General features: G+C 36.5%; 1 protein-coding gene across 3 annotated transcripts in view; it reads right to left on the bottom strand.

The window, feature by feature from the left end:
- RC3H2 (ring finger and CCCH-type domains 2) overlaps nucleotides 1-13,028 on the bottom strand; it is a 49,607-nt gene that overhangs the window by 28,553 nt on the left and 8,026 nt on the right. For all 3 annotated transcript variants that reach the window (XM_061154721.1, XM_061154722.1, XM_061154723.1), the window contains exons 3-5: nucleotides 11,304-11,421; nucleotides 8,426-8,659; nucleotides 2,082-2,257 (exon numbers count right to left, since the gene is read on the bottom strand). In XM_061154721.1, coding sequence (XP_061010704.1) covers nucleotides 2,082-2,257; nucleotides 8,426-8,659; nucleotides 11,304-11,421 — 528 coding nt within the window. The remainder of the gene's footprint in view (nucleotides 1-2,081; nucleotides 2,258-8,425; nucleotides 8,660-11,303; nucleotides 11,422-13,028) is intronic.

Raw genomic sequence — 13,028 nt, 5'->3', positions numbered from 1 at the left:
TCACAATTCTCTCTGAGAATATATAAATACATTATAGAAAAGTATGGGACCCAAAATTCTAATCTATATGATCTTACGTTTTATTTAGGAAAGAGCAGAGTATAACTTCGAAATCTCGAAATAATCTACTTAAAGAAACAAAAGGAAGAATTATTAATCTAAAATATAGAAAAAAGAAACCTAAACAACCAGAGGGTGGTAACACTCATCCAACCAGCAGGGCACAGGGTGCCTCTCGGGTAGTAGGAACATCTGTCCACCTGAACTGTAAAGATGTATGTATCATAGCTGGCTTGCAGAGCCTGGCCTATTCAAGTTCTAATAACAGGCATCAGAATCACCCATGAAGTTCTGAAAACTACAATTTCAAGTAATCAGAATCCCTGGCTTCAAAGACCACATAATTAAAAAGTATATATGAATGTTCAAGTTGCACTGATGTATTTTTGTATCAGATAAAACATCTAGGGATGGGACCAGGAATGTATGTACACTCTGCAAAATCTCACAGGCAATTCTGATGTGTATCTTCATTTTGGAACCACTGCATTAAACACTGGAATCATCAACTTCCCTTGCTCCGACTCCATGCTAAGCAAGCAAAGGTTTGATAATCTTCTACTGGAAAATATCTACAACATGAGAATTAAAGTCATTTAAGAGCTGAACTTCTAATTGCAAATTAATAAAACTGATAACATGTAGTATGTGACCTCATTTGTGATTCTGCTTCTGAGGAATGCCCAAAATTCAGGTCTCTAAGTCTAGAGTCAAGGAAAAGACCTTGACTCACTCATTGTAGTTTACTAGAGTAAATGTCCCTGGAGAGAGGTCTTTCAGCAAATTTCAGCATGATATCCTTTTATTCATCAAAACACTGCTTTTAACATTTTAAACTATAGGGGAGTAGTACAGGATGAAATGAGAGCATGAAACTGAAATCTCTTTCTAAACTGAATGTTATTCAAATGTCAGGTATTAGGAGCAGCTGAAGATGGATGACAATTATGAACCACAAATCTGCATGATACTGTTGAGGAAAAGAAACAACACTAAATCTGTAAGGCACAGTTTAAGAACCTAGCTGGTCACTTCAGGATGATAAATGAGCTTGGTCATCTGGATGCTTAGCCAAAAACATTGTTTGAAGAACCAGAGATTCATTTCAATTGTTTCCCTAAGGACACAATCAAGCACTGTAACTAGCAGGCAGAGAGTGTCCAACTCTCATTTGTGAAGATAACTCATTTGAACATATTTTCATCATCAATTAACCTGTTACCTCATACTAAGCAGTGCACACAAAAAAAAACCTCCTTCTGCTTATATTGTTATCACTCTTGAGCTATAAAATCAGCAAAGTAGCTTAAATAATCCTTGGTTTGAAATCCAGAAATTTTACTTTTATAGAAGCCAATGGGCCTTTCTATTCCAAGTCCTCGGTCCCTTTGCTCAAGACCTCACCAGCAACCTATATTCCTGTATCATGTAGAAACTTCAAGGATTCAGCCTTCTTTCCATGCCTCTCAGTACCTGTCATCACCCATAAGCCTATCTGACGAGGAAACTACATTTTGAAATAACTTAGGGTTCATCCCAACCCTCTTTGACAAAAACCTTATTATCTAAATGCAGAGTGGGCAATCCTCAAATGTTACTCTCCTGTTGTCCTACGACAACATATGGGCTACTTTCAGTTTAAAGGCTTTAATCTAATCACGACAGAGAAAGAGATAAAAATAATAATGGGGAAGCTAAAACATTTGCCTTCTTTTATTAAGTTTTCAGTATGCTTCCTGAATCTCTTTTAAGGTGGTAAATATAAATGAATTAGGCTTCTCCAGTTCATTTTTACTATTCCAAGAGTCAAGTTTACCAAACTTGTTTCCTGATAGTGTTGCTGACACCTTTACATTATGTGCTCTTACACCCATGCACAGCAGTATTATACATCTACAATATAACAGATGCAATAAATACAGAAGGAAAAGTCGCCTTTATCTCTTTTATCTCTGGAGCCTCTAGACCAGGTTAACACCCATTCCACGCATGCAATGTTTAGATGGTTGCTTGCTACTTACCTTAAAACAAGAAGCTCGATACAGTAGTTGCACAACATGACCAATACTTGTTTTCGATGCCTGAGGAAATCTTGGTTCTAGTCTTTGCACAACAAAAAGTACCAGAACTTTCCTTGAGAGAGCAGAACCATCTTCTAATGCCAGCAACACCAACTTCAAAGCCTCTTCTTGCATAGCTATAAGTAAAGAACATGAGTTCATGATAAATGAGGAGCCCTGCAGATCATGCCTGTCACAGACTTCTTTGGATATTAGCTTATGGTGGTTCACTATCTCCAGTATGCAAATACTTAGCACAAAAAGAGAACATCATACACACACAAATATAGTTTACTTAGAAAGTAATCAAGCAAAAGACATGTCCTACTAAACAACCAATCAGAATACACGTAAACAGATTTTAAACAAAATATATCCTCTACAGCTTTGTAATAGTCAACTAGATAATCATAATGTTGAAGTGAAAAAGGCCCTTGTTTATAAAACTCACAGAGCTACTCTGACAAATAACATGTGAAGGACATACAGTAAATAAATGGTAATTTTTTTATGCTTGAGACTGTTGCTTTGCCTGTCAGAAGTATTTTGTATATGATTTAAAAGTGCTATTAGCTACTGGATGCAATACCTAAAGGCATCAATTTGTGCTGCTTTCCAGCCAGGGAGGTAAAAGTATAATCTGAATCTAATCATAAGGGGACATCAAAAAAAAAAAACCCCAAATTAAGAACATTTTATAAAATAACTGCCTGTAATCTTTAAGAATAGCAACATTAGACAAAGAAAGACTGAGGAATGGTACTGTTAAAGAAAAGTAAAAAGAGGTGTGATAGTGTCTTCCCTGGCAGTCCAGTAGTTAAGACTCTGCATTTCCACTGCAGAGGGTAAGGGTTCAATCCCTGGTCGAGGAAATAAAGATCCTGCATGTCACATTAACGGCTGTGACAAATAAATACATGACATCATCTTAGACTCAATCATAAAATGAAAAAACTTAATGCCATAAAAGATATTTCTGGAATAACCAACAAAACTGGAATATGAGTTTTAACAAATGTTAAATTTTCTGAATTTGATGAATGTATTGTTTTTAATAAGAAAAAGACTTAAGTGTAAGCAGTAAAGAGGGCATGAAATAGGCAACCTACTCTCAAATGGTTCAAAAAGGAAAGAAAGTGAACTATGTAACAAATACAGCAAAATATTACAAATGAGTGAATATGGATAAAGAGAACAAAGGAATTCTCTGCATTATTCTTGTAACTTTTTGGGTAATTTGAAATTATTTTAGAATTAAAAAGTGAAAAATATACTGGTCCTCAATGAAAACAATGGAACTGAAAGATTACCTAGAATCTAGATTAAAAATCAAATCCCTTCTTTTTTCCAAGTGAGACATTAAGGCTCAGAAAAGTTAAGTGACTAGGCCAAGTTTCACAATCAGTAAGCAACACAATTATAACTAGAAACAAGGACTTTTTAAAAATTGAGGTAAAATTCACGTAACAAAATTAACCATTTTAAAGTAAACAATTCACAGTGTTATAAAACCATCACCTCCATCTAGTTCTAAAACATCTTCATCACCCGACAGGAACTCAGCAACCATTAAGCAGTCACCCCCCATACCACTGACCCCTGCAGCCTCCAGCAACTACTAGCCTGATGTCTAGTTCTATGGACTGACGTTTACATATGCAGAATATGTGACCTGTTCCCTGGCTTCCTTCACATTTTCAAAGTTCATCCACATGTGGTATGTATTGGTATCTCAATCCTTTCTATGGCTAAATAATACAATATTTATAGATACACCACACACTGGTTATCCATTCATAAGAACTGATGGGATGTTTGGATTGCTTCCACCTTTTGACTATTGTGAGTAACGCTGCTATAAATAAATATTCATGCACAAATCAGTTTGAATACCTGTTTTCAGTTCCTTTGGTATATACCTAGGGGTGGAAATGCTGGATCATAAGGTAATTCTACATTTAACTTTCCTTTTTTTTTTTTTTTACATTTAACTTTCTGAGGAACTGCCAAATTGTTTTTCCACAGGGGCTGCCTCATTTTACATTCCCAAGTTCCCTAACATCCTCAATTAACACTTTTTCTCCCCCACTTTTTAAATTACAGGCAGCCTAGTGGATATGAAATGGTTATCTCATTGTGATTCTGATTTGCATTTCTTTAATGACTGATGACACTGAGCACTTTTCATGTACTTTTTCGCCATCTATGTATCTTCTATGTAGAAATATTTATTTAAGCCCTTGGTCCATTTTTAAATTGTGCTATTTATTATCTTTTTGAGTTTTAGAACACAGGATATTTGATAACTAGTCTAGTGCTTCTTAGGCTTCCATGGTAGCTCACTGTTAAGAATCTGCCTGCAATGCAGAGGATGTGGATCCCTGGGTCAGGAAGATTTGGAGAAAGAAATGGCAACCCACTCCATTATTCTTCCTAGAGAATCCCATGGACAGAGAAGGCTAGCTGGCTACAGTCCATGGGGTCACAAGAGTCAGACACAATTTAGCGACTAAACCAACACATCACCTAGTGCTTCTTAGATAAGGTAAATAAACATGAGGAAATATCCACAGGCAGCATTCTCAAATTATATATAAATATGAATTTTCAAAATTATTTTTCAATTTAACTGTATTATGTAAAATAAAACATATACAAAAGTAGAGATAACATGCATTCATCATACAGCTGCTGTCAGTAAGGGTTCATCTACTCATTACTCAATTTTCTAGTTTGTTCTAGCTGGAGTGGTTTGAAGTAAATCCAAGATAACAGCACTTTATCCTTAAATAATTCATTATGTATTTCTAACAGGTAAGCACTTTTTAAAAAATTAACATAACAATATTACCATGTCTAAAAAAAGAAATGTATTTCCTTGATATCATCTAATATCCAATCCATGCTGAATTTTCTCCCACTGTCTTAAAATTTCCTCTTACAGTTGGTTTCTTTGAGTACCCAGCCAAAGTCCATATGTAGCTTTTGGTTCGTATGTCTTCACACTTAACAAGAAAAACCTATACTAGTTTCCCCCCACTCTCCCACCCTCCCATTTAGAACAAAATAACTGGTTGCAGAAACAATCATTTTTCTAAACAATATCCCACATTCTCAATTTCATTTTAATTTTGTGCTTTTTTTTATGGTATAGCTTTATCCTCCTTATTTCATGTAAACTAGAGACTTGATTAGATTTGGAATAAGATTTTAGCTTTTCAGGGCTTTTTTGGGGGGGTCAAGCATACTTCTTATTCTGTGTATCATATAGAGAGGCATATAAGACCTAGATGTCTCACTTTTAGTAATATCAAGATTCATCACTGAGTTTAGGCCTTTTGCATTTACTAACCTTTCATCTACTGGTTTTAACAGCCAATAGTAATTCTTACCTAGATCCATTAATTCACCTGATGTGATTTTTCTAACTTTAACATTTTTTTCCCTAAATTTATTAGCTAGAACTCTGCTAAAAGAGAAACTTACCCTCAAAATTTTGAGAAACTGTCCTTGAAAGCAATTTAAAAAGGCATGATTTTTTTCTATTCCTTTCCCAATTTTTAGCATAATGTGCTGGTGCTGTAGCAACTGCCAAAGACAACCAATTAATTTTTTCTGTACTAATACTACAAGATCATGAATTTTTACACATTTTATGTTTTTTAATTCATTATAGTCATTATTCATTTGGAAGTTCAAATTGTCCCACTTTTGTTCAGTGGGAGCCTTTTCAAACTGTGTCCTTTTGACAAGATTCCGATGGTCTTTAACAGCTTTTTTACTTTTTAGCACAAGACTTCCCAGGCTCATCTTGTACTTTTCTACCCTAGAACTCGGATAAGACATTTATTCAAAGAGCCCTACTTCTTTTTAGTATGAAATGCTATCTGGGTGCTAGGGCTATTCATTCCTTTCAAGCTTTTACAGTGGACAGTTAGGAAATACTTATTTTCTAGAAAAAGAAAAATAAATGAGACTGTACTTATTTGCCAATTAAAATTTAAGGATGCAGGCTTTTTACATAAATTATTTGATTTCATACTTGTATCTCTTTTTAAATGTCAAAAATCTTCGTTTCTGATGGCATTAATATAACTACTTACTTGCTGTATCCTAATTCGCTTCAAAATAACAGTAACAGTATGACTAGTAAATACAATCTAGGATTGTCAGTTTTTTAATTGGGTTGTTGGTATTTTTCTTCTGAGTTTTTACAAGTACCTAATTATATATTGGGCTTTCCTGGTGGCTCAGATGGTAAAGAATCTGCCTGCAATACAGGAGACTTGGGATCAACCCTTGGATTAGGAAGATCCCCTGAAGGAGAACATGGCAACCCACTCCAGAATTCTTGCCTGGAGAATAATCCTCATGGACAGAGGAGCCTGGCGGGCTACGGTCCATGGGGTTGCAAAGAGTCAGAAATGACTGAGCAACTAAGCACAACACACTTAGGTGTTAGTTATATAAGCCCCTTGTACGTGATATTATATAAATATTTCCCCAAGTTTCTCTTTTTTTTTTTTACTTTTCTTATGAGGCTTTATTATAATTTCAAAAAATTATATAGTCAAATATCAATCTTTTCTGTAATTGCTTCTGGATTCGGAGTCAAAGAAAAGAGTGTTTTCTATTTCTAGGTTATAAAGGAATTCACTCTTATGTTCACCTTTCTTGTTGTTGAGTCACTCACGTTACACCTGACTCTTTGCAACCCCATGGACTACAGCGTATCAGACTTCCCTGTCCTTCACCATCTCCTAGAGTTTGCTCAAATTCATGTCCACTGAGTTGGTGATGCCATCCAACCATCTCATCCTCTGTCATCCCATTCTCCTCCTACCCTCAATCTTTCCCAGCATCAGGGTCTTTTCCACAGAGTTGGCTCTTCTCATCAGGTGGCCAAAGTATTGGAGTTTCAGTTTCAGCATCAGTCCTTCCAATTCGGGGTTGATCTCCTTTAGGATTAACTAGTTTGATCTCCCTGCTGTCCAAGGGACTCTCAAGAGTCTTTCTCGGCACCATGGTTTGAAGGCATCAATTCTTGTGCACAGGCTTCTTGATGGTCCAGCTCTCACAGTCAACCATACACAACTACTGGAAGAACCACAGCTTTGACTATATGGACCTTTGTCGGCTAAGTGATGTCTCTGCTTTTCAATATGCTGTCTAGGTTTGTCAAAGCTTTTCTTACAAGGAGCAAGCATCTTTTAATTTCATGGCTGCAGTCACCATCCGCAGTGATTTTGGAGCCCAAGAAAATAAAGTGTGTCACTGTTTCCATCTTTTTCCCCATCTATCTATCGTGAAGTGATGGAACTGGATGCCAAGATCTTAGTTTTCTGAATGTTGAGTTTTAAGTTTTTATTACCTATATAATTTATTTTTTAATCATAAGTATTTCTAACCTATTTAAAATTTATGTAGCTAGGGAATATAAGAAATATGTTCATGCAAAAAAAAGAAATACATCAAATTTTATCTTTTTCCACGTGCCTATCCAGTAGTCCCAATGCCACCTAAAGTTTCCTTCACAGAAATACATTATTCCTAGCCTATATAGTTCTAAATCAGAAAGGTAAAACAATAAGATATCACAGAAAAGTACTTCATAACCTGGGAATAGGTATAAGATTTTTTAAAAAAAAAAAGAATGCAATTGATAGTAACTGTAAAAGAAACATCCTCTGGTGATTCTCATTTTTTCTAATAATTTTTCTGTTTCCCAATTTTAAAGACAATCATGAACTTTTTTTTCATAAAAACAAAGTTTACTTTTCCTTTACTTAACTACCTGTGCAATATCAGGCCTCTCTCTAATTCAGTTTTCTAATTTGTAAAGTTGGATCTGTGTCACTTAGAGACTGTTGAGAATTAAACAAGAAATTTATTCAAAAATCCTATAGCACTGTTCATCATATAAGTTATGATTAATAAAAACTAGCTGGGACTTCCCTGGTAGTCCAGTGGTTAAGAATCCACCTTCCCGTGCAGGAGACATGGGTTCGATCCCTAACAGGGGACTAAGATCCCACAGCTGTGGGGCAACTTAAGCCCATGCTGCACAACAAGAAAAGCCCATGTGCTGCAACTAGAGAAAGCCTGTGTGCTGCAATGAAGACCCAGTGCAGCAAATACAAACATGTCAAGCACCCCAAGGTAGGGTGGTTATTATAAAAATTTTAAAAAAAAGTTTATCTTTCATTATGTTAAAATTTGTATGTATAAATCAGAGCATTCTCACCTACTCCTGGAAACTGGCACCCTCCAGCCCTGATAGCCAGTCAGACAGTGATCCATCTTACCTGGCCCTAGAAACTGGCACCCCCGAGCCCTGACGGCGGCCCACAGGTTGGCAGACAGCTGCTGAGGGTTCTGGTGCTGCAGTATCAGCTCCGTCACCGTCCTCTCTCCCAGGGAGCGCGCCGCTCGGATGGCCCTTACACGGCCTTCCTCCTCCACCAGCTGACAGTTTACAAGCGTCACCAGTTTCCTCTGCATCGGACGGCTCAGTGCACTCTGGTTCAAACTAGCTACACCTTCAAGAAAAAGGACACTACAGTTTTTTTCAATTAAAATTAAAAAGTCAATTTCATTATCTATTTAATAAAAAGACCTAGTATTCAACTATTAAGCCACAATTTCTAGTGAGTTCCTTATAAGGTACTTTCATTTTTGACAATGAATGTTCTGTCCCTGTTTATTACTATTCTGTGGTAACTGGAATCTAAATTTCAATTACCTCAAATGTTATTTGGGTATCCTTTTCTCTGGGTTATATGTGTCCCACAAAAGACAACAATTTGGGTTTTTTTTTAAGTCTATTCTTCATCTTTACTAAAACTACTGAAGATAATTTTGGAGATAAATGAAAAGTTAAATCTAAAAGTAACGATTAACAACACTTTTGTTCTGCTTTACTGTATTCAAGACATTTAGAACACAGCTCCAGGATAATACCTTAAATCCAATTCCCTTTTTGACTAAAAGATACTGCTCCAGCAATTGTTCCCTCTCTCCTACATCAATTATTCCCTTTCTACTTGATCATTTGCATCAACATACAGTAAGAACAGCATGCTGTTATTTTATACATCTTAAAAATAAATCTTTTTATTCATCCCTTTACCACCACCCCTCTGCACCATGTCTTTCCTCCATTTTGTAGCAAATCCTCTAGCGCTGCTTATATTCACTATCTCCAAATCCTTGCTTTACAATCTTTAAAACCTACTGCAATCAAGTTTTTGCAACCATCACTTGACCAAAACCGCTCCTCATGACAAGACTTACCTCCACTTTGCGACATCAGTGGTCAATTCTCAATCCTTATCTTATTTGACCTTTCAACAGCACTCAACACAGATCACTCCTAACTCCTTTAAAAACATTCTTTATCAGGCTTCCAGAACACCTCTTTCTCTTAATTTTTTCCTTCCTTCATCTTTTCCAGTCTTCTTTGCTGATCTCAACTTTTCTTCTTGACTTCTAAATGTTAAATGGCCTAGGACCCAGTTCTTGTTTTCTATACTCACTACTTATGTAATCTCATTCAGTCTTATTTCTTTAAATACTATTTATGCTAATGACTCCCCAAAATTACAGCTCCTATACCTACTCCTTAACATACATTTACCGGTTACCAATAGCATCAGAGTGAAGACTTGATATAACCAAATTCAACATAACCAAGACTGAACTCTTGATCTTCTTACCTAAACCTGACTGACCTACAGAACTCCTTGTCTAAGTTGATGGTAACTTCTCTTTCCAGGTGCTCAGGCCCCAAAACTCAAGAATTACACTTGACTCAGCTCTCTGTCTCGTGCTCCACATCCAGTAATTTAGGAAATCCTTCTGCCTCTACCTTCAAAAATCATCCAGACTGTCTACTTTCCACTACCTCCACTGCTACTAACCCTGTCCCATTAGCCTATTATCCAATACCCTGGTCCCAACCCTGCCCTTCTGCACTGAATTCTCAACAGAGCAGCTAGGGTGACCGTTTCACCATTAGTCAGATCATGTCACTCCTCTGCTCAAAACTCTAGAGTAATTCCCCAGTTTCACTCGGAGTAAAAGTTCAGCTTTAAAAAGGGCTGCAAGTCTGTACATCCTCTGGTCTCACCATTTTTCTTCTACCCCATAATGCTTTCATCTACCCCATACCCTCACACATTCTGCTCCAGGCACACTTTCCTGTTGTTGTTTTTTGAAGATAATACGCATGTCTTGGGGACTTTGCTATTTCCTCTGCCTGGAACAGTCTTTTCCCAGGAACCTACATGGTTAACCGCTTCACCTCTTTCATCTCAAGTTCAGAAGCTACCATCTTAACAAGATCTACACTAATCACCTTGTTTAAAATTGCAACCCACCCTTTTCCCCTCACTGACATTTTTTTTTTCACTCTGACATCTCTGACCATTTAACTGTATTGTTTTCTTTCGACAGCAAATATCATTTATAACATACTATACAATGTTTTTACTATACTTGTTGTTTATTATACTTTCTTTTTCTAAAACGTAAGTGCTATAAGGGCAGACATTTTTACTAAATGTTTTCAGTAAGTGCCTGGTACTGATACATGCTCTTTAAGTATCTGCTCCATGAACGAATGAGGTAGATAGGATATACTTCTCAAGGAAGTCACTATGTCCAAAATATCCAACAGTGCAAAACATAGAGCACATTCAGAATAAATATTTGATTAATTCATTCAGTCTACTTTTTATTATATCTATGACTTGCCAGTTACTGAAGATGGAGTGATAGAATTCCATTTCTGTCACAGCACTTACTGCACTTCTTTGCCCATCTAATCAACAGACTATGGGGTCCAGGAAGACCCTAGCCACTGTAAGTGCTCCATAAAATTTTAATAAATGACTGAATAAATACATGAAATTGTCTTAGTAGGATTCATTAAAGCTAATATTTTGCTATGGCACCATTAGTTTAATATAAAAAATGTATAAATCTTAACATATCTGATGAATTCTTAAATTAACAGCAATATTATCTCCAGAAAATAGTATAATGTTCTCAATCAAAATGACGTCCATAATCTCTCCAAGCAATCTCATTTTTCAAAACTAAAAATTATTTAATAGGGTATCAACATCAAGTATTTCAAAGTTAATGTATTACCAAGGTCTACTCACCCATAAAAATACTTACCTTTACCTCCACTTAGTGGTTTTAAGTAGAGCGCCAAATCTTCAACACATTTCTTTGCAACCTCATAGTGTTTGTTCTCACCTAAATTACTTAACTTTACTGACTGATGATCTGGTACCTAAAAACAAAAAAAAAAAAACTGAAGAAATACATTCATCTAATTCATGCAATTGTTAACTTTACATTTGATGATAATCTTGGTGAGTATAAACTTCTAATACAGACACAATACATCAAACAAGTTTAAGTAAAATTAAAGCCAAGTACCTAGCCAAACTGCTTTCTAAGAACCAAGGATATCATACTTAACAGTATGGATTCGGTGAATTACTGAGAGGGAAAAAAAGGCAGTAACTAATTGTACTGTATCCATGTTATTCCTTGGGGATAACAATGCTATAACTCAGAAAAGTGCTAACATTGGGAAAGGCTATAGAAAGTCATACAGGTTCTCTGTGTACTGCTCTTGCAATTAAAAAAAAAAGCACATCAAAATAAAAAGTAGGAAAAAAGGGAGGACTTTCCCCCCTTAACAACTTCTTCCTATATAACTTACTTACTATATTTTTTATGATTTGTCCCACCTTGTTCTCAATGCAAGGTCAAAGCTTGGGTAAAATTCTGGGCAGCTCTGCAATTTCTACAAGTGATCTTTAATAAATTATTTAACTATTCCAAGTCATGGTTTCTTTACCTGCAATATGAAGATGAAAATCCCTATCTCATAGTGCCATTATGAAAACTCAGTTTAATCCAAGTATTTATATTCACGGAGTGCTTACCACGTGCCAAGCAGTTCTAGGCACTAGGCACCTATCAGTGAGCAAAACAGGCAAAACATTTCTTGCCATAGCTTACATTCTAGTAAAGAGAATACATGGCTGATAAATAAAAATAATTAAATAGCATGATAGAAGATGATCAGTAAAAATTATACAGCAAAAATAAGGGGGATTTGAGAGTGTTGGAGGGGGACTACAATTTGAACAAGGGTGGTCAGGATAGGTTTCCTTGTGAATCATGACATCTGAATAAAGAAATGAGTATCTTAGGCAAAATAGCACTCAGTGCAAAAGCCCTCAGGTGAGAATATGTATGGTGTATGTGACAACTGGTTAGCAGGCCAGAGTGGCTTAAGCAGAAAGACTGAGGATAGTGCAGGAGCTGAGGTTGAAAAGGTAATGGAAGTCACGTAAAGATCTGCAAAATTATTTAAGGACCAACTGAGAGAACATTTTTAAGTAAAAGAAAAACACAATGTCTGACCTACGTGCTGTGTGCTTAGTCGCTCACTCATGTCCAACTCTTTGCAACCCCATGCACTATAGCCCGCCAGGCTCCTCTGTCTATGGGGATCCTCCAGACAAGAATACTGGAGTGGGTTGCCATGCCCTCCTCCAGGGGATCTTCACAACCCAGGGATTAAACCCAGGTCTCCCACATTGCAGGCAGATACCAATTGAGCCACCAAGGAAGCCCAAGAATACTGGAGTGGGTGGCCTATCCCTTCTCCAGGGGAACTTCCCAACCCAGGAACTGAGCCAGGTCTCCTGAATTGCAGGTGGATCCTTTACCAGGGAAGTTCCACCTGATCTATAGCAGATGCTAAATAAATGATAGCTTAGTATTATTACAAATAATCTGTGGTATTTTATTGGATCTAAGACGCCATGCCTGCAAGAGGCACCATTATTTTATGCACCCTTAAGGAAAAAACTGCTAATT

The sequence above is a fragment of the Dama dama genome, chromosome 11, assembly GCF_033118175.1.
Source record: "Dama dama isolate Ldn47 chromosome 11, ASM3311817v1, whole genome shotgun sequence".
Lineage (NCBI taxonomy): Eukaryota > Metazoa > Chordata > Mammalia > Artiodactyla > Cervidae > Dama > Dama dama.
The sequence above is the reverse complement of the archived record's forward strand: the minus strand, read 5'-3'. Positions and strand labels throughout refer to the sequence as shown.